This window comes from Vicugna pacos, chromosome 17, assembly GCF_048564905.1.
Source record: "Vicugna pacos chromosome 17, VicPac4, whole genome shotgun sequence".
Lineage (NCBI taxonomy): Eukaryota > Metazoa > Chordata > Mammalia > Artiodactyla > Camelidae > Vicugna > Vicugna pacos.
In genome coordinates this window covers 13,716,645-13,739,324 of record NC_133003.1, presented here as the reverse complement: position 1 = coordinate 13,739,324, position 22,680 = coordinate 13,716,645, and the positions used below count along the sequence as shown (strand labels likewise).

Genomic DNA, 22,680 nt, shown 5'->3' with positions numbered 1-22,680 from the left:
ATTAGCATTAGTGATGGTGGCAGGTCTGGTTAAGCCTGGAAGCATCCGGAATTAAAAAGCTTGGAATTTCTCACTGGGCCTTTGTCCTAAGTGTCAGGCTGATCAGTGCTCTTTGCTGCAAACAAATCTCTTCCTTTCCAGACCTACAACTGGGATCGCTCTTGGCTTAGCAATTCATACTCTCCCAGATGTGACTTTATTTAAAAAATGATTTGCATCCGTTTCATTATTACAAAAGAAATACATGCTCACTGTAGAAAACTAAAATTCAGGCAAGTAAAAACGAAACAAAACACAAAGCAAAAATACTTCCAATCCCACCTACCTAAAGACAACCGTTTTAACCCCGTGGTATCTTTGCATACCTCCTTGTATACTTTGTGGTATGTATGTATGTGGATTTTAACCACAGGGGAGTAAAAATAAGTCTTAATAAGTATAAAAGCAGTAATTAATGAAACGAAACCCAAAAGCCAGTAGATTCGATTGGTAGAGCCACAGTCTTGTTCTTGAAGAGACCAATAAAATAGGAGACCTTTGTTGGTCTCTTGTAGGGAAAAACACACAAATGAACAACAATTTGAGACAAGAAGAGGGACATAACAAGACAGATGGAGGAGATGAAAAATCTAAGAGAACACAATGTTTACAAATGTGTAAGGATGCCACCAAAAGGCTTCCAGGAAAATGCTTCGTGACTGGTAGACGCACGTGGAAGCAGTCTGCTAACAAAGAGGAATCACCCCATTTAATTTGGGCACATCATCGTAAGACCAAGGTCCCAGGTGTGGCCCGAGGCAGATGGCTGATGCCCAGAGAAGGCGGGGGTGATGGAAATGGAGACCAAAGACCAGGGACAGTTCAGCCATATTGACTGGGTTGTTCATACACAATTAGATGGACCTGCACGTGCTCTTTGAACGCTCATAGTCTATTACATAGAAACCCCATCTCCAACATCCTAAAAAAGGCTCAAGTTCTTTGTGAGCAAAGAAATTAGACGAAACTCCTGAATCATTTGCAGCCATTTTTTTTATTCCAAACACGTATTTTTGTAAACCTGCATTTCCCAAACAGTGCAAGTGATTTAGAAGTGACTGCATAAACTTTAATACACGTGACTTCGTGAAGAGGGATACCCCTCCCACCGTAATTCCTCAACAGAAACGTCCAAGGATGCACGAGTCACGTTCTAGAAGTGACGTTCGCGTGGGTGCCTGCCATGCAATGAATTCACTCTTAAAGCCTTTAAACTCACTCTGCCAGTCACACCGTGCACATTACAATTTCGCAAAACCTTAACGAAGTCTGAAATCTAGGTCACTGTGCTCTAAAGCATTGCACCATGTGGGACATTTGTTCATTATCTCCCTAACGTGCTGAAAAACCAGAAGACATTCTACAAGGTTCATTTTGGCCCAACTGCCTCTGTCTCCTCCCTTCAGCCATTCTTTGCTTCAGAACACATTGTCCACTATGGATATTATTGCTCTATACAGCAAAACAAAAGCATAGACTAAAACTCTGCATGCTTGGAACATTTTCCTTTCATCTGCTAAAGGGCCATTTCTCCCAAACAGCAATTCTTCGCAGTGCCTCTGAATCTGGGGAGATCTGACTCAGGTGTACATTTCATCAGGCGTAGGTTTTCCGTGTAACGCATGTGTACCTGCACTCACCTGGCACGAAGCCTTACCCAAACATAAAAGTGAACCACCTTTTTAAAACGACTATGCTACAGTTCCACAGGCAGCACACGGCACACATCGTATCACCTCAGGGGCCCACCACACGTCCACACTGGAAACAGGTCCTGGATGTTTCCAGGAGGCCTGCTGGGTTTTTTTTTTATTTTAACCTCCTTGTCTTTGGCTCCAGGGCTGAAGGCTGCCTATGACTTGGTGAAGGAGGACTTTGTATTGGATTTTCTACAAAGCTCACCAGACTTCCGAATGCTGATGGGCTTGGTGATGCTGATGGAATTTTCCTGAAGAATTGCCTCAGTGACCTCAGTAGCAAGTGATTCCGGACATGTGCCTGTCAGTCACCATAAAGTCACTGGACCTACTCACTCCTGCTGGTGTCCCCTCGTTCCTAACCCTCATGGCCTCTTTGTGACAGGTCCAGGGCTCACTCTGAGGATGTTCCAAACTCCTGAGTCCCATGCAAACTTAGCATAAGATAGTCATTTTTGCAAAGGGGGTATTATTTCACTTCATTTCTACAAAGGTCCTTTTTTCATATTTAAAAAGCACCTCAATCCTTCTGACAGTTGCTTAAAATCCTAGCAAATACACAACTAAAAGCTGAAGCAGATTTAAAGGTACAGGATTCCACAGTGAGCCCAGAGAAGCAGGAAGGATGGAAACTGGAACTCACTGTGGAATTCTAAAAGAACCTTCCGGAGACGTGACAGAGACACACCAACCCATCCTGTCTGCTCCCCCTGAGAGCCTGTCGAGGCCTTCGGAGCTGCCTGAGCTGGGAGAGTGCTGACAACCTGCTCGATTTCTCTACCTCTCAGTGTGCTCACTGGTGACTCCCAGTCCCTGCAGCCCTGCCTGCTACTCAGCATCACGAGATAAGCAGAGGTACCACCCTTCCCCAAACAGGGTCCAGAGGGGCCGCCGGTACTGCTCCAGGGGATGCCAAGCACAATTTTCTTAAAAGCTGCCCTATGACATCTTAGTCATCTCCCGGGTATGCGAACACTTGTGTGTGTCCACCATTCACAATCACCCAGAAGCAAACGGACACCAGCTCTGAGGCTGCCCGTGGAGCCTGCCCGTCTCCAAATGAGGCTTTCCCCTCTGGCTGGCGGAACCGCGGGCCTGCCAGTCACCCTGCTACACTGTCACCCATGCGTCTGCACCCCTTGCAGGAGGCTGCTCAGTGACCATTCATGCACTTGGCCAAAGCCACTGATGGAGCTGCCCCAGGCCTACCGCCTAAGAATCCTGAACGATTTACTGAAGGACCACATGACACCACGAGAAGAGTTCATCGAAGGAAAAGCTGCAAAGGGGGCTTGTAAAAGAATCTGGGCTCTATGCTCGACTGCGGGAACGTGTGCTTCCCCCGGGAACAAAACGTGTTGGTAGTGTTCCCTGGGGGACCTCCGGCACTTAGCACAGAGCCTGGTGCACAGCCCCGGCCCCACAGATAGCTGTGGCATGAGTGACTAAAACCCAGCTCAGGACAGAGCTCATCAGTGAACTCTGAGAACTGGCTTCTTGGCCTGCATCTGCCTGTAGTCACCTCCTGGCCTCCATCCCTCTGTGAGAAGGGACATTCCTGACTTCATTCTAAGACCAGCCTAGTTCATGCCCTTGCCCCTCTGGCTGTCGTCTATTTCCACGTTCACCAGCAAGGAAAGCTGGATGCATCGTGTATTTTCCCATCTCAGAGTCAACTGCATAAGAAATGATAAGACTCATGTGTTCCCTGCCAGGTTCGCGACCTCCCTGAACCCTCGTAATTTTGCCCAAACTTCAGATCTGTTTGCAAGTATTAGCCAAGCATGCATAATAGAAAAACCTGTCTCCCCTGAAGTCGAGTTCTGTGTCTTTTCACCAATGTTCACAGGCTCCCAACATTTTTAGCTCGCAGTTAACAAAGCCCGAAAAGAAAGACCCCTGGTCTTATTTCTTGATTCATTCCCATCCAATGCCCTCCATTTGTACCCAGGGCTTGAGCAGGCTGGGATAAGTCACTAAGGACTCTGTCGGTCCCTGCTCTTAGGCACATTCTCTGTCGCACCAGATGGTTTTCTAGCAGTGGTGACAGCAGCTAGAGTTATTGAGGGTTCACTGGCGGCCAGGCGCGGTGCTGAGCACGCTACATCCATCACCTCCTTGCCCTTTCAGAGAATCGCACTGCACTCAAATCTGGGCAGCGCTGTGTGCCTGGTAATAAACACAGTCAGACAGAGAGCTTGGATAGCGAAGGCCAGCGCTCAGCACGAACACGCACAGGGACAGGCCAGGATATCAGCGCCATGCCCAGATCCCTCTGCATCATTTGTGTGCCTCCCAGGCTGGGGGTGAGCTCGCTTTTTGAGGACTGCGCCTGAGATCCTGGGGCCATTTTGCCAGCAGGAAGTGAAAGCAGAAGGTTTGTAGCTCCGCTGAGTGCAAAGGCTGTGAAAGGTCAGCAACCTTGCTATGGGCTGGGACAACTGACCCTCCAGAGCTCCCCCTGCGGGATCAGGCTGAAGCTTCCTCCCACGAGACCTGCCCTGACATGGCTCTCTTCCTTGGCTTCCTCCCCCACCCTTCCTGCTTCCCTCATGTCCTTACTGACTGCCCTGGGGACACTTCTTTAATAAGTCACTGCATGAAAATCCTTGTCTCGGGGTCTACTTCTTAAGAACCCCCCCTAAGACATGATTTAAAAAAAATAAGATGGGTTGAATGGTCATCTCTGGGAAGGACTTTGCAATTACCACTAACGGGGACAGGAAGAGTGACAGGGGAAATGGAGACCTCTGGACTCAAGTTACCATGAAAAGGCAACACATCCCAACATTCAGACACAAGTCTCTGCTTGGTGGGCACTGATTTAGTCCTTGTGGCGTGTGGAGTCTGATGCACGATGTCCAAGTTGGGACGCCATTCTGAGGTTTACCAGATGACCCGCTGGCATGACTCCAAGCTTTCATCTCCAAATCCAAGTAGAAGGAGGGTGAGATGTCTGCTGTATAAGGTGATGCAGAGCAGACCTCAGGAATCAGGTTTTTTCATCCAAATTCCTGTTGGGAATCTTCCAATGAAAGGTACATATGAAGAAAACACCCATAGGTCTTTAGCACAATACTTCACGCTTGACGCTGGGCAAGAAAGACTTGAAATGTCTTAGGAGTCGGCCACGGCCACAGCTGATTTACAGCACCACCCGCTCAGTGGATTCATCGCACAAGGTTTCTTCAGATCATTTCATCCACCAGTCTCTTTTAACAGCAAGTTCCAAAGTACAGTAAGATCTTTATCCCTTAACATCTGCATGAAGGTACATGGATTTCCAAGATTTCAGGCCAGATATCAGTGCTTGAGTGAATTATATAACCATTTAATAGAAATAATAAAACATTGATACAAATATAAAGACATAATCAGTATAAAAGGCTTATATTTATAAAAATACTTTTAGGTAACAGTTTTCCCCTGAGGGTTGACCACGCACGTTGCATCCATAAATACTGCCGGGCTCCGCAGCCTGCTTCCCCAAGTTCAGAGTTCAGCTTTCAAAGGCAGTAGTGGTGGTGGTTTCCAGTCAGGTGACCTGGCCGAGGTGGCTGCCTCAGGTTGGCACCTGGGCTTGAGAGAGTGAGGGCGAGAACAGCGTCAGTGGGGCCTCCGAAAAATCTGGAGAAGATTCTTTCTTCCAAATATGGAAGATACAAAGATCAGGACGACAGGCGGACGATTGGGCCACGTGACTGGGATGGCAGGTCACTGGTTTTTCTGGACCCAGTCCCAACTGTCTTCATTCTCTTTCCGGTTCTTCTCGGCTTCGATAATTTCTTTGTACCTTCTGCGAAAGAAGCCCATCTGAAAAGGCAGAAAGAGGAGAGGCCGGGTTAGAGGTGCCGAGCAATGGATGGTCTGGACTCCAAAGCAGCCTGGTGTGATCTACACTCACAGCGCTGGGAAGGCTCGGAGGGCTCCTCAGATTAGACTGATTGAGCAAAAGCATGACGTGGAGCCACTTTTCAAAAGGCATGGCCCCTCCAGCCGGCTAGCTCATGGTAAGTCGTTTCTTCCTCGTAACGTGCTTCTGGTGGGTGTTTCCCAAACCGTGTGCTGGGGAACACTAGTTACTGAGCTGTTTGTAGGCATTTGGGAGTAAAAGAGGTTTCATGGCCGAAGAAGTTTGGAAATGATACACTTGTTCCAGAAGAGATTTGTAATGTACAGCAGAACAGTAAAGGCCCAAATCAACCCTCAGCGAAGGATTAAGAAAATCAGCAACAGGACGTTTCCCGAGCTTATTTGGCTTTTGATACATCTACTAATATTCTCAGAGTTAGAAGCCGTTGTGGGATAATCTGAGACGTGCTGCTCTCACACAACAGGCGTTTACAAGTGTCTGCAGGTCTGCAGCCTCCCTTGCTCTCCAGCCTCCCTTGCTCTCCTCTCGATCTTCCTCTCAGACCTGTGACCCTCAGGCTGCCGTGCATACAGCTGGCAGTGTGCACCCCCCTAGGACTGGCATCGCCTCCTGATCCATGATGCCAGTTTCCTTTAGCTTAGTTCTGAAGAGACCTCTCCTTCTGATATCTAAGGCTTTTCCCACACGGTAACATGAGTTCCCAGTTCTTCTCACACAGTCAGTGCTGGCGTTTCTGCCATATAAAAGCAACTTTTTGTAGTCCAAAGCTGCCCTTTTCTCCCATGCTCAGGGAGCCCTGGCATCTCTTGTCTTGTGCTAACCAGCATTAGTGGCCTCTGTTGCCCTAAAACATGACTGACTGGAGTAGGTGTACAAATACCCCAGCTCCCTCTCTCCTCAGGTGTGAACCCCTGAGGTGTGTGCTTCCTGTGGAACGTGAGTGCAGTCGTAACCAGACTGGTAACACACCTTTTATTAGCTTCCTTCCCTGCCCTGTCTGGCTTCCCTGGCTCCCTATCAGTGTTTCCTCAGATCACTTCCAGAATAAATGGCTTGCCATCAAATCCTCATTTTGATCCCCTGGGATAGGGGAATTGAGACAGACCTGCACACTTGGCCCGCTGCTGGGAGGTGTGCTGTGCTGCGGGTTTGTGGTGTCACACTGTCATTAGTCTGTAATTCCCATAGTCATGTTGAAGACCCTTGAGACTAGCAACCTCTGCAGCCTGCTGCCAACGGGGGATGCACACATAAAACCTGCCCTGAACAAATCGTCAAGCAAACCCAGGCTTGTGGGCAAGTCAGACTCCTTTGTCTTTGCATTTGTCCTCACACTCTGTTACCATGAGGTCAGTATCCACAATCTTGCTGCACCATCTTCCTACCCGCCGCGGGAGGTTTTCTGGCCCAGCCAAAGATGTGGACTGTCAGGAGAGCTGCCAAGATAGTGCTCGTCACCTCCACCCACATTGCCAAGGAAGTCCTGAGAGTTCCCTTTGAGAGGAGTTGGGAAAGTGGTATAGTCTGACAGTGGGGGCAGTTGAGGGAGAGAAGCTTTCTTACAACAGCTGGCAAGAGTCTTGTGTCCTTAGCGCTGATCCTCAAGGCCAGTTTTGTACCCAGACATTGAGTTTCTAGCATTCCTGGAGGTTTCTTCTCCGTCTAAGACCCCATCTGTCAGAACCCAACTTTCTGACACCTCCACACATACACTTTTCTCTCCTTAAATCTCTGCCACCTTCTCCCTTCTGCAAAGGATGTGGAAAGGGGACTTGGCCTGAATGCTCTGGATAATTAGGAAAAGGTCGTTGCTGCTGTCCTCAAAGCACACCCACAGAAGGCCAGGAAAGCAACCCAAGACTTAATAGAAACATCTAACTCAGAAGTTACTGCTTGAAATATCCTTCTTTAAAGGTGAAGTTGTGGCGGACAGATTCTTTAGCACAGGACTCTGCCTGCTGAGAGTGTAGTGTTTCCGTAATTTTGGGTTACACACTTGAAGTCCAGAGAAGTAATGTATCTCTATGTGGCACTAATCAGGCAGAATTTTAAGTGTCTGCTCCCTCATCATTCTTCACATTTGTCTCAGGATTCCTAAGGATTTGTGCTTTTTATCTCCAGAGCTCAGTATCTCACCTCTACTTAGCACCAGTGATAAATGGCAAAAATACTCCTGTGTCCATGCCCTGTACCATGAGGCTTTGCAGCAAGTCCCATCAGGGACAGGGAAAGAGCATCCCTATGCCTGGTCCTGCTGAAAACAGACTTTTTGGACAGGAAGTAATTAGGTTTATTTACTTAATACTATTTTTTAATTTAACGGAGGTACTGGAGAGCAAACCCATGACCTAGTGCATGCTAAGCATGCAACTCTCCCATCGAGCTATATTCTTCCCCCCGAACAGACTTTTCTTATTCATCTCTAAGGAGGACAAAAAATTGGCTCAGCTTTCTCATAGCTGTGCTAGCAGGAGGACGCGAGAAGAGAGTGTGCAGTCTAGCAAGGATTTATAGCACCTGGACTACCCTTACAGGTCGCTCTCCGGAGCTCAAGTGTTATGTGTGTTTTACTTGTTACCCACAAAGTGAAGGCATGTCCTCTCCTGCAGGCATCCAGATGCAAACTCTTTTCTCTCAAGTGGAGTGGGGTCAGCATTAGTCTTGAAAACATCCCCTGCTGGCAGTAACTGTAGAGCTTCTTTTAGAAAGAGCCTTGCAAACTCTACTCCCCACTCCAACACTGTGGGGTCTCGAGAGCCTGGTCCCCAACACAACCTGTGTGTAGTCTCTTTGATGGAAGGCTGAAGCTGCCACTAATGTTTGCCCTCCTTCTTTGGAGCCCAAAGACCATTTTTTAAAACACAGTCCACTCTCACGGCTTGGGAGTGCTGGGTACAGTAGTGCAGGCTGTGCACTGCGTAAGAGGGGGTGGGTGCCACTCATCACAGATATAATAGGCCTGTAAATTTATTACAACTGTTTTCCAGCAGGTGGCAGTCGAGTATCTCTTTCTGACATAATCAGCCAGATTTTCTGACTTTTCCGACGGATGGAAGTAAAGCTCCTGGAGGAAGGGGCGCTGTTCATTAATTAGTTCCCACAAAGGTGTCATATAGTCTAGAGGTGGCTCTGTCAACCTAATACTGTTTCCTACATGATCAAACTAATTGCACTGCAGAAGAAGAGAATATCACCTTTGCGCTGTTGTTTAGAGCCTGGTTTTGGCTTCTGACATAGAACCCAAAGCCCAGACTCTGGGTGCACCAGGCAAAGGTCCCCAGACAACTGTGTCACGCCAGGCCTGCCCAGTGCCACAGGCCCTGCTCAGACGGGCTGTACGGGGGAGGTGCTGCATAGGAAGCCTGGAGGACTGCTCGCGCTCCAACTAACTTCCCCCAGGGCAACAGGGCAAGTCCTGTCCTGGCTCTGAACCCCCAGTCTTTGTCTCTGCCCAACAGACCCGTGGCATTCTCAGACCTCTTCCTGCCCTGAAACACAGTGAAAGCTTTTTATATTGGTCCCCAAGGCAAACTTGGGGCTGCAGCCCGTGGGGCGTATGGCTGTGTACCTAGCCCTCACACGAAGGAGGCCTGGGGCACAGAGTCCTTGCCCGCTGTCCATTTTTCTCAAAGACTTTTTGGAAAATTAAATTTCCGATTTTTATATTAAAATACGGATATATGATAAAGTATAAAGAATTCTTAACTGTGAAACACTAAGAGAAATCAAGACTTCAAAGACACTCCTCTCCTGCAGCAGGGCCTCCCCCCGGCCTGCACTCACGCTCACTGGCGCTCGTGGTCACTCTGGCGAAACCCGGAGAGGCTGGGCAAACCTACATCTTCTCAGCCAGCCGAGCCCACACCGAAGGAGCCGGGCAGTGATCAGGGATGAGTTAAGCTGGACCCTCAGCAGCTCCCCCCTCGGTTCCAGGCCAGTCCATGGAGTCCACGTTTTCCTGTACTTTTTCGGGAACCTTCTAGGGCTTGCTTTGCCGCTCAAAGGGCAAAAGGAACTGTTCTGTCAAGAGCAGAGGAAACACTCATGGAAACCCTACAGGAAGAGAGACTCAAGCCAAACTGGAGCTGAGGGAGCAGGGGGCTTTCTGGCTTCCTGCGTGTGCTGGTCCTGAGAGGGGCCTGCAGCCCCGCAGGGCAGCTCCCGGAGCGGAGTGGGTCCCTCCTCACAGGCTCACAGCTTTCTGATGTAAACTTGTGTCCAAAAAGCTGCCAGAAAATTCCCAAGGAAACAGCAGGTTTGCCCTGAGTAGCCCGAGTGAGGGAGCTGCTGTGAGAGGCCCGGGGCCCAGGCAGGAATGGGGACTGACTGGGTTCTGGGGTCCGTGGCCTGCAGCACCCGCCTCCCCTGCCCAGCCGCCCAGGGGTGAGTGAGGGGCAGCGGCACAACTCCACCCCCTCCTGGCCTTGGGGTGGCCTCCTGGGCAGCTATCCCAAGGGCCTTGGACACGCTCCTTCTTTGGACTAAGTTAGAACCTCCTGTTTACAGGTCCCTCCAAGTTCCTTGACTATTTACATAGCACGTCTCTGTCTTGAGATGTCGACACCGCAACGTCAGCCCAATATTTACTCCCAAACATAAATAATCCCCACAGAGTGTCTCTGGCACATGGTTTTAATTGAGACAGCGCGAAGAGCGTGCATGTGTGTGATTGTGTGTGCATTTTCTTTTTCTTTGCTGGAGAAGCAAGGATGGGCTCTGACAGTCCAGTTGGAGGGAAGGTGATGACCCCAGGGAGGATCGGCCAAACCTACACATTCTCTGAGCCATCTCCCAAATTTATTTTGCTAAGTGTTTTTGTTTGAGGTCAGAGGTAAGGCTCTCTGATAAAAACCATGAGCCCACAGCCAGGTCTGGGAGCAGCGGGCTCCCAGGCTGTCCGAGACGGTCCTTCTGAGGGTGGCAAATCCACTCCACGGCCCCCCTCTTTACCAGCCTGTGAGAGGGGAGGGCTAGTGGGTCCTCGGCCTTTGGGGAAGAGGCTGCTCACAGGGCTGGCCAAGCAAGGACACTGCTCTTTGCTCTGAGCCGTCTGAGCTTGTCAAGGAGGCACCCAGGAGAGAGGGGAAAGGTTCCTGGGCTGAAAGCAGTAGAGGAGAAGCAGAGTTCTCCTTCACTGAGTGGTGGCCTGTGTGTTTTGGCAAACTGCACGAGGGAATGCGGATGGGGGTAGAGAGCAGGAGAGAGAAGCCTGGGGCCCTACATAAGCCTTTTCCTCCTGAAGGAGAAACCTCCCAGCACCTCCACTCTCTTACTGCGAGACTCAAAGGCTTCCTTGAGGAGCTGAAGGCACCTGTTAAAGGTGTAAGTGGCAAGCGACCTCTGAGCCATTAAACTCTCTCCTATCCACAGGCCTGCAGGATCGTCTTGAAGGGGCCCCAGGCCCAGCAGTTTCCAACCCAGGCAGGAGCGAAAGGCAAGGAGAGGGGACTCATTTGGGTTTTTCTCCCTTCAGAGAGTTTCACATTTCAAAGTCTTCTTCCTGCGCCGTGGTTTGGCAGGCTCCCGTGATCCTCACACAGGGAGTTTAAATCGTGGCTCCCAGGATCAGCTAACGTCCCGGCTCCAGGGGAGCTGATTAGGATCCATTTCAGTATTTGAGGGAGGGTCTGGTGAGCTCGGGGCCCTTGTTGTGGATTTTGTGCCAGAGCCAAGGCCTGCTGCCGCCCAGCACGAGAGAGTGCCTGACATGCCAGCAGGCAGACCTTCTGCAAGGCCCCAGGATCTGCCCAGAAGCAGGGAGCCTGCAGTCCCACTCTGGAGAGGGCATGTGCCAACCGACGCTATGAGGGGTGTCTAGGTGAGATGAGCAGGGGAGGGTGGGGTGTTGGTAGCACCACGGTGACATGGTGACATGAAAGAGGGGCCAGGAGCTGGTGACACAAGCTCTTTCCCCAGTCAAGCCCTGCTCACCCCTCAGGGTGTGCTGGGCTCAGCCACCATCTCCCGTCACTTCACTGCTTTCCCCAGAGTCTTCAAGACCGAGTGAGGGCTCTTGCTCCCCTCTGTCCCCCTAACCCAGCCCCCTAGCAGGAAGCCAATAATGTCGGCTGAGGGAAGGCCCGGCCAGCTTGCAAGTGTAGAGCATGCTGACCCCACACCCAGGTGGCACAAAAAAAAAATCTATCCCCCCTGGGTCAGCTGCCCTGTTCAGTTTCCAATGCTGTGTCATGATTTGTGTTTACGGGATGCGCTTTTGGGAACAACCATTTTGGGCTCATGAGCTCAAGGTGATGTTAAGTAACCATAGGTAGCAGTGAGAGGAGCTACACCAAAGGGGACTTCAAGAGATGTGGCCCTAGATAGAGAAGAGGACTTGAACACTGCCTGTCGAAGGCCCCAGAGAAGTGTTTCCTGGTCAGCAGTGGCACTGGGTACCACGCAGTGGCCTTTCCCCTTGAAAGGACCGGAGGGAAGGATACGTGAAATGCGGTAATAACCTAGAACCAACTAGACCTCCCACCTAACTCAAGTATTAAGCCCATTAATCAACAGATCTCAGTGCTCTGGACTGTCCAGGGGATATGAGACCTCTACACATAATGTGTCTCTCTTACGTTATAGACATAGGAGTCCGAGTTGACAAGGGGTCTGCAGCTGAAGTCTTAGGGATATGGAGATCTTCAAAATAATCCTACATTTCATCTGCCCTTTTCAATGTCCTATAAAGTCATTATATTTAGTTAGTCCCTTAAGGAAAAAAAAATGTTTTTCCAAAAGAAACTTCCTCTGCCAAGCTCACTGCCACACTGTCGCTCTGCCTGAGCAGAACTGCCCACTCTGGTGAATGTGCCAAGGTTCACTTTTTTTTCCCCTCCAAGGAGCTCAGTTATAATTTTATCTATGACACGATGGAAGAGAGATGAGGTTTCACCTACTTTAAAACAACAACAAAACTTCCCATTAGGCGAATCGTCCCTTGTCATAGTGACTTTTACAGAAAAGACAAATTTTGCCCACATTTCTGAACATCATGTTTGGGGCAGGTAAGAGATGACTAAACTCTTTACTGCTCCTCCCACTGGGAGGCAGGGTCTATTTCCTGTCTCTTGAATCTGGACTGGCACGTGACAGCTCTGACCCACAGAGGACAGGGGACGATGCCACGCCAGCCCCGGGCCAGCCTTTCGGAGAACTGGCAGCCCTCACCATGCTCTCCCAGAGCCAAAGCCACAGTGTGAACATCAGCACGCTCTGCTAGAAGGGCCACATGGAGAGGACCCGGGTCTACAAGGAGAGCAAGAGGCCACACTGAGGGTCCAGCCTCCCAGCCACCTCCATCCAAGGGGCCAGGCATGTGAATAAAGTTGTCTTGTGAAGTGAGGCGGATCAGTCCGGTCACTGGGTAAATGTCACCGTGTGACACCACTCGGTGTCACGTGGAGCAGAATCACCCAGCCAGACCCTTGCTGAATTCCTGACCCACACATTCGTAAGATGTAAGGTAACTCAACTTGGAGGCCATTTGTTGGGCAGAGAAAGCTACCGAGTACGATACAAAAGCCTATAACGGAGCCAACAGCACCACCGACAACCATGAAACTCTGCCGCAGTGAATGCCTTTGGGGTTCCTGCCTAGTCTCCTTTTCTGAGACCTCCCTGCCACCTCCCGGCCTCTTGCCACTGTTGTGGACGTTTGACTTGAGCTGAGCCAAACAGAGTCTCTCTCCCAGGCTAGTAGAATTGGGATTCAGAGGTGGCGGATCAGTCTATGTCTGCGGCTAGAGGTCACTGCGATATAAGTTTGGAGGGGCTGGGGACAACCCCTTCCTCCTGTGCGTAGGGAAGTGTGGAGAAAGCGGTCTGTCGTCAGGGGAGGATGACGTGTGTGTGCAGAGGAGCAGAGGGAGGGGCTGCGGGAGCGAGGCCAGGAGGGAGGATGGCGGCCTGGGTCTCTGGAGTCTTTCCGGGTCTGGGTGCACAGCCGTATTTTTTTGGGGATCTGAGTACACTTGCAGCCTTAGATTCCTCTCTCATGTTCACATTCTCTCTCACTTTGAAGTGGCTGTCAATGAATTTCTGTTTTTTTGAAATTGGAAAAAATGCCTCTGTGATACCCGAGGAAAGTCTGTTCAGCCCTGGACACCGAAGGGGGAGCTTCCCAGGCCAGTGAGGGAACAGGTGAGGGTGGCTGGGAGCAAGTCAAGCCCCGCTCGTCTCCTGTAGGCAGTACACACTCAGGAAGCCCAACAGCCTCCTCTTCTTCCGAAACGACTTCAACCCTGCCCTCCTTACCCTGCTGAAGGGAAACCATCCACTGTCTAAGCTAAAAGCATGAGAGATTGCCACTTTTTTCTTTCTGGCCCCTCAAGTCCAACCGGTCATCGGATCTTGCCTGTTCTAACCTGCCCACATCCGCCCATGGTGACTCCCTTCACCCCGACCCTGTCCCCAGATCCCTCTCCCGAAGCAGATCTGGTCAGGCCACTGCTCTGCTTTCAGACCCAGGCGCCCCCTTCTCCTGGTCAGCGGGGTGGTCACAACCCAGCAGATAATCTCATCACATGCCCCTGACTGCCCTCCCGTGACACATGCTCCTCCCCATAAACCCTGCTCATTTTCTCACCTTCTCTCCCCTATGCATGGAATAACCATCTGCCCTGCCCCGCCTAGAAAACTCAAACCAAAGCCAAGGTCAGAACTGCATGACACCTCATTTGTGAAATGTCCTCTGGCTATTACTGGGGGCTTCTACGCTAAGCACTTTGCCTACGTTACCTCTACACCTCAAGTTAGATGTCAGGATCTCCGTTTTACAGAGGAGGGAACTGAGGGTCAGAGAGGGTAAGCAACTCTCCCAAGGCCACACAGCTGGCAAGTGTGAGAGCCAGGGTCCCAGTTTCAGTTCACAGCTGTCAGCCTGCAAAGCCCATGCCCTCATCTACCACTGTGCCCTGTTCAAGGCAGAGTCACAATCACTGCGGCATCCAGGCATCTAGCCCTGTGTTTGGTTCTAAGCAAGTGTTCAATAAATTAAGTTGAAATAAAATACTGCTCTTGAAATCAAATACTGACCCACACAGAGTCACTCGCCAGCTTCCTCAGAACTGTTCTAGACCCTTCCTTCCACACCAGTTATGGTGACCTAGTCTGGTTAAGGCCCCTGGACTGCCACCACTCTGCGCTCATGGCCAGTCCATGGTAGAGGGTGAAGTCTGGCTCTTTGGATCACACACAGCTGGGTGACCTCAGGGTGCTGGCTACTTACCTCATAACCACCCCCCTCGCAACCATGTTCTTTAAACAAACACAAAAGAACCAAAGCAAAGCACATGGCAGGTAGAAGGAGGTAGAAGCGTGTGCTCAGGACTGGACAGGGCACACTCCTGAGTAGCAGAGCCAAGTGAGGGAGTGAGAGGGAGGGGACACAATCCATGAGATGGGGTAGGGGTCCCCACTCTGTGTCCCTGTGTGGTCCCATGCACTCAGCCACGGAGGACTGCATTTCCTCTCATCTCAAAAGGTCGTACAAAGGCAGAAGGAAGTCACACTCACTCACACACACACACACACACACACACACACACACACACACACCCAAAGCCCTTACTGTCTTTTCAGATCCCAAACACTGAGCTGGCTTTGTTCTCTACCCACAGACCAGAGGCCTCAGCAGGAAGGAGGTGGATTTAGAGAAAAGGGAGAATTAAGAATCTATCTGGCCATGCAGATTAAACAAACAACAAATGGGAAGGTTTTTTTTTTTTTTAAAGGTAATATCCGCTCCTGGCAAATACACAGGAAAATGGGCACTTCTGATACCTGCTCGTGGGAGGGTGAATCGGTGTAACCTTTCTAGAGAGCAACTGGAAATATGTAATAAAAAGCAAGATGCATTTCTTTTGACTCGGTAATTCTATTTCTAAGGTTTCGTCTTAAAAACATAATGGAGGATTTGTGCAAATATCTGGCTCCGAGCACACTCACTGGGGCACTGTTAAAAGAAGTGTGAAACCAGGAGCCATCTATACCCCAATGTCTGAGGACTGGATAAGTAATCTGCAGACCCGTGCAGCCTTAAGGCAGGGCTGGACGTGGGTTTTTAACAACGCGGAAAGATGCTCATGATTTTGTGTTCAGGGAAAGACAGTCTGCAAAATAGTACACGGGATGTTCAAAACTCACGGAGACCGAAGATAAACTTATTTTCAAGTAATATGCTCAACATAGTTTTTCTTTAACCTCTAAACACTTCTTTCAGGGGAAGCATCTCTAAATTGAAAGCCATCAGTCCAACTGTCAATCTGAAAAAATGTACAGCAAAAAAACACTGCTTTTCCTGCATTTCTAGACGTCTTGAATACTCGGAAGTATATTTATAATACTCTTCCCATGTTAATAACTGAACCTGTTGCTTTGATTTCAGAGGTCCTGCATCTGAAAATATATCGAGTTATCTTACTATTAAACATCCTACTCAAAGATAGGTAGACACTAGGAGAATGCCGGGTCTCTATCATGTAGACAAAAAGAAGACACAACACTGGGCTCTTCATGGGGATGCTGCGATGGGGACTCCCAAGTATTTGGTAACTTTTTTCTTACTGATATGTTTCTATGTTTGATCAATAAATACACATTTTTTTGAATCCCAAAGAAATGGATTATTTGCATTTAAAGCACCCATCCATAATCATGTAAGAGGCTGTGTCCACCAGCCGCTGAAACCTGGAACACTGGAAAAGCAGGGACCTGGTGTCAGAAAGTCCCAGCTGCAGTCCTTGGTGCTGCTCTAGGAGCTGGGGACATGGTGGAAACACGAACAGACAGGACCTCACTCACCTGGCACGTTACTGCCCAGTGGAAGAGACAGACCTTCCTCAGATAATGACTCTGAAACCATTACTGATGAACACAGCGGCCCCAAAGTCAAGAACCCCAAGTGTCTGAGAGCAGAGCGCAAGCCAAAGAAACCATCCTGGACTTGAGGATGAGGACACCCTTTCTCCCTGAGAAAGTGGCAAGAGGCAAGACACCAAGGAGGAGCAGGTGTTCCTGCTGAAGGAGGCAGGGTGAATCCACCCGCTGGGGCATCTACAGACGAACCTCCGTGATGCTGGGGGAACTTCCGACAAAGCTACCCAGGCAGCTCCCTGGACTCGTGGCCCCTCTCCATTACTAGGGTCTTCTGGGCAGAAATCTTTCCCACATTCCACACGGGAAAAGAACAAAGAGTTGCTCTCTAATTTCTTTTCTTGTTCTTACTTCCAGTAAATGGGAAGCCACTCCAGCCCTAGCTGTTACTCCCCAAGCTTCTGATTTAGAATCAGGCTCCCATCAGCCTAGGTGAGGACCGGTGGCAGCTTTGTTAGGGAAGGCAGAAGAGCGGGTGAGGTTTTGGGGTTCCCTCTAAAGTGGTCCAACCATCAGGTGTGAATGGAATTAAGAGAAGCCAAGGTTCCATTCACTGCCTGGAGGGGACCCTGCCCTCCCCCTCCACTGTACCTGCACCACGGAGGACTATTCCAACGGGAAACCTCTTCCAAGGAGCTCTAACCCCAGGGAGGCAGGAGAGCTGGGTGTCCGTGGACAGGGACTCCCTGGGCACCTGCGATCTCCACTCACCTTCCAGAGCAGCACGGCCAGCAGCAGGAAGATGAGGATTCCTACCAGCAAGCTTATGGCGATGATCCACCCCACGACGTAGCCTCGGGGCTCCAGATTGTGCAACGCCTCGAAGACCACCTGGGAGGCAAAGCAAAAGTGAGAGGGTTCCCAAACGGAAGGACCCACTGTGCAACGGGGCCCGGCCCAGGCTTGACTGTTGGACTGAACTGGAGAGATGCGTCCAGACAGCTGCTACTACAAAACGGACTTTGTTGACCACTCTCCTGGATGGATACCGATGGATGTGTCCCTGGGACCTGAAAAAGCACTGGAAATCGAAGCCCTACTTCTTGAAAGGGTGGTAATGACAGCAAGCCTGATTTAAATATTGCGAAGTGAACAGAAGTGTGGTGGAAAACTCAGAGGGTGCACTGTGCTCTTGATTCGGAACAGACGACAACCGTCTCCCTTTTATTACGGTTTTGAGGTAAAGAGCATGGGCGTGCCCTCCATGCAGGACAGCACTTCTTTCTGAGGGTTCAGCTCACTGTGTAGCTTGCTGAGACTACTGGAATGAATGCCAGTTTCCCCCAGAGACTGTGGACCCAAGGGCTAGACCCAGGCGGTGGTGGGCCTGGCGCCAGTGCCTTGTGCACTGAAGGCGCTCACTGGGGCAGCTGAGCCCTGGTCTCCAGTGGCAGCCACGTGCATGCACTTAGGGCCCAAGTCTCCCCAACTTCTATGGCGTCTCAGTGCTGCACTGGCTCAGGTCAGCCCCCAAGAGCCAACTGTATGCCTCTCTTCCCAGCAACGCTTCCAGGGTCACTATGATGACACTCTCAGATGGTCCATCGAGGGAGTATTTACACCACCGAAACTGGCACACAAATCAGGGCTCCCTTGCCCTCCTGCCAGAGAACTGATGGCTTAATAGTATTAGCTCCACCCTGACGGCACCCTTTGGCTCCGTTCTTGCCCCCCCTGGTCACAGCGAAGTTTGTTTTGTAGAATTCAAAGCATCCCTTGTGTCCCCTGCAGCCCAGTAATCCTCCTAACACCCTCCTGTCCCCCTCAAGCTCCTCTTTGCTGAAGGGACAGGAACCCCAGCTCTGGGCAGACATCGTCCCCTGTGGCTGCAGACAGGCTGGCCTGGCTGCAAGTCTCTGTCCAGCTGGGCCATGTCCTTAGAATGCACAGCCCCTCCTTGGGGAAGGCCTATGTAAACCTGGCTCGAGCCCGGAAGCCAGCTGATGTTTTGCCTGGCAGGAAGCCTCGCCGGCTACGGGAGGCCAGTGGTCCTGCCCCTTGCTCAAGCCTCAGTGGTGGCTGGGCACAGCAGTGAGTGGTACTGCCTGGCGCCATGTGTGTCTCCTTTCGAGGGCCTGGCTTCCCTCGCTCTCTGACATTTCTTGAATGCTCCTCTGTGTTGAGCTCTGTGCTTCTCTTGCAATCTCTTATCTAACTCACAAATCACCCCAGGAGGTGTTCAGCACCCATTTTATAGAGCAGGACACGGAGGACCAGAGAGGACAAGTGATTTTTTCTGGGCCATATAGCTGAAGGGCAGAGTCAGGATCTGAACTCAGGTCTAGCCAACCGCAAACCCCCAATCTAAGCTGGTCACTAGCCCACCGAGTGCCTGGCTGATGGTGGCTCTTTAAAGACTATCTGTCAATTAAATGGGATTCACATAGAGACCCAGAGAACAAACTTATGGTTACCAGTGGGGGAAGGTGGGAAGATGGGCAGGGTGGAGGGATAAATTGGGAGTTCGGGATTTGCAGATACTAACTATTCTATACTATAAATAAAATAGATAAACAGCAAGGTCCTACTGTAGAGCACAGGGAACTATATCCAATAGCTTGTAATAGCCTGTGATAAAAAGAATGTGAAAAGGAACATACATAAATGTATAACTGAATCACTATGCTGTACATCAGAAATTCACACATTGTAAATTGACTATACATAAATTAAAAAAAAAAGACTGTCAATTAAATGGATCATTTCCTGTCTCTCCCCTGGTGATAAGGAAAGCAAACACAACCATCCTTGTGTCATCGTCTTCGCTCCCATAGCTGGGGGAGGGAAGGACCGTCACCCACGAGGCAGACAGCTCTCATGGTCTCACCTGCAAATCCTAAATTTATAACATTATCTCAAGGGAAACCAGGCAGAGTAGAAACCATTCCTTCCTACATTGGGACGAATGAAAGAAAACTGCCTACAGAACACAGAAGTCACTTCCAGGAATGGAAATGAGGCTTCTTTGTAGCACAAACTCACTAGCTGTGTGACCCTGAGCAAGGTACTTTACCTCTCTGAGCCTCAGTTTTCTCATCTGTAAAATAGGGGTACAACAGCACCTCCTCAGGGAATTCAAGGGAGGTCATGCATGTAGAGTGCCTGGCAGAACCCTCTCCTCCACACATGGTGGGTCCTCCCATCAGCATCATTAGCCTTGCAGCAGGGGTTGTTTTTTTTTTTGAGGTTGTACATGGTTAGCTCACTTTTTAATTAAAAACAAACTTTACTGAAGTCAATATACATAAAGAGAAAAGTGCCCATAATGCAAGCACGCAGCTCACTGGATTTTCATGTACTGAATGCGAAATGCACCCAGATCAAGACACAGGACAGGACAGGACCAGCTGCTGAGAAGCCCCCTTCCCACTCCCTCCCAGTCACAACCCCCACCACGGGTACACGCCGTCTTGACTGCCAAGAGCCTACATCAGCCGCATCAGCTTTTGTCCTAGCTCTGCCTGGCCTGACTGTGCACTCCTGGGTCTGGCTTCTTGCTTCAACACTAGGTTTGGGAGATTCATCCGGGCAGGAGTGTGTTGCTGTCATTGCTGTGTGAATACACCTCGATTTATGTATCCATTCTACCTGGTTGGGGGCTATTATAAAAAGTGATGTTTAGACATCAGGCAACCCTGAAGGAAGAACACGTGAGGATGGGAGGGGTGGGACACAAATGGGCTGTAAAGTCTGATATCTTAAGCCTATTCTTTTCTATCTGGTTCAGATTAGAGATTCCTGTCTTTAAAGACAGATTCATGGCTTTGGGTTCCAGGCTCTAAAAAGCTGTGGATCCCATCGCCTCCCACATTCAGGTCTCCCTGGTGTCTTGTACAGGTGAACGATGAGGCACCGTGGCTGAGAGGCGCTACCATAGACAACCAGGATGCTATTCTCCGTTTCCTCCCCTGTGAAATGGGGGAATGAAAGGCAAAGTAAGACAGTGCATCAAAGTTCCTGGTCTCTGGTCGCGTAGTGAAAGTCTGCTGAACCTTCTTGTTGACAATGAATTGCTGAAACAGGCTGTGCGCTTCATGGGGTCGGCTGTAAAGTCCAGCCCCTTGGATATAACCCTGGCTGCCCCACAGGGTTTGAAATCTGTCTCCTGGCAAAGCCACCCTGGAGGTCTGGTTTTGTGGATGAAGAGACAGTGGAGAGTATCCACTACAGTTTAGTCTGGCAAATTCCACAAGAATGCCCTGTCACTGCCCCGGAATGTGTGCTTAATCTTTTATTATTTTTAGTGATGCTGTTCATCTTCTTGGACGTGTGCTTCATGCTTTGGCAGAGCTGATTCCTGCACATCACGACTCGAACAAACGCATTTGTCAGGGATGATGTGAGCAGCCTGCAGTTCTAAGAAGTCTTAGAACTGCAGCAGGGACTACGGGGAGAGGCGAGAAGCACTGACTGTCGGGTCTTGTCTTCACCATTAGAGAGCGGAATCATCCTGGTCAAGCCCTTGTACCTCTTCAACTAAATTAAAAAAGTTTTTTGAATCAGCCCATGGTATTTTTTATGTTTTTTAAAACTGAAGTATAGTTGATTTACAATATTATATTAGTTCCAAGTATACAGCATAGTGATTCAGTATTTTTACAGAAATACTCCGTCAGAAGTTATTACAAGATTCTCTGAGCTATACAATATATCCTTGTTGCTTATCTGTTTTATACATGGGAGTTTGTATCTCTTAATCCTACCCCCTATAACTCTTTAAACATCTTTTCTCCCCCTCCTCCTGTTTCCATCCCTAGTTACTGCCCTGGTACAAGCCCGAGCGTCTCAGCAGCACTATCTCAGGAGCCTTGAAGAAGCCTCCCTGCTGCTCAAGTTGTCTTCCTGAAACGCAAGTCTCATCACGTCACTTCTCAGTTTACACTACAGATGATTTTCCTTTACACTGAATATACAAGTCGGGGTACCAGGATCTTCACAATCTGGTCTCCTTCCTACCTCCCAGCCCCTGGCAGGACCCATATTCACTTTCTGGCCGGTTCGAGTTATCTCCCTGAGAGACCGGTGGTCTCCTGCCTCTCTGCAGGCTACTTTCTTTCTTTTTTTCATTTTTAGTGATTCATTTTATTTTTTGACCTTGTGAAAAATAATGCATATACATAAATATGGATAAAGCATAAACATACAGCTTAATAAGTTATTCTAAAACAGACACATGTATAACCACCAACCAGATCAAGAAATAAAATGTTGTCCATTCTCAATTAGGGCCATTATGAATAGTGGATGGGTTTGTTTGTTTCTTTTGCATACATCCTGGTGTACATGTATATCCATTTCTGCTGAAGATGCATATGCTTTATGCACACCTTAATGTGCATAAAGCATAGTCTGCCGGCAGAGCCCCCCTTTGACTCTTCCACACTGCCACCTGGTTCACTCTTCAATTCTTGTCCATTTGACAAACTCCAATATTGCTTATCTTACAAATGTTTGTATCCTTTGATCTGTTAATTCTGTACATGAAAATTTCCTCAAAAGTAAGAATCATAAAGTACAGAAAACATTTTATGTTCAAGGATGTTCACTGCAGGATTACTGACATTGGTCCAGAGTTCGAAATATCCTGGAAGTCTTAATAGTAGAGCAACAGAGAGGTAAATTATGGCAACTGCAGAGTGACATACCATAGAGCTATTAAAATGATCATAAATCTGGCTGTCAAAGAATGGTTTTCAAAAGATTAAAAGCATGACTTTCATACAAATAGCCAGCAAATACATGTTAAAGTTTTACTTAAGTCACTACTGAGGGAATCAGCAGGACCCTAAAGCTAGTTCAAAGAAGGATCTGAGAATGGGGTAGTTACGGCGGTGGGGGGGGGGGAACGCTGAAATCAGATATAAAACTGGTTAATACCCTATAGGGCAATAAACTATAACCTTTGGGATTATATTTTCTGCCAGACAGAAGTCATTTTCATCTTTACTGGCAAAAGACATTTATAACTTAAGTTTTCTATAAGTTAATATGTAACTTCACAGCATCTGGGCCCTAGGGAGTTAGGCAGACCTGTTAAACCAGTGCTCGTCTCAGATTTTAATATGTATAAGAACCACATGAGGAAGCTAGTTAAGACGCATATTCCGAATCAGTGAGTCTGGGTTGGGGCCTGAGATTCCACATTTCAGTTAAGCTCACTGGTGATGCTGAAGCTGCTGGTCCATGGACCACATTTTG

The 22,680-nt window shown here is 49.2% G+C and overlaps 1 protein-coding gene across 1 annotated transcript in view; it reads right to left on the bottom strand.

Moving 5' to 3' along the window:
- Positions 1–1,014: 1,014 nt before the first annotated feature.
- The window catches only part of ITGA9 (integrin subunit alpha 9), a 310,689-nt gene continuing 289,023 nt past the window's right edge, over positions 1,015–22,680 (bottom strand). Inside the window, exons 27-28 of the mRNA XM_072940989.1 lie at positions 17,194–17,313; positions 1,015–5,549 (exon numbers count right to left, since the gene is read on the bottom strand). Coding sequence (XP_072797090.1) covers positions 5,451–5,549; positions 17,194–17,313 — 219 coding nt within the window. The 3' untranslated portion in view covers positions 1,015–5,450. The remainder of the gene's footprint in view (positions 5,550–17,193; positions 17,314–22,680) is intronic.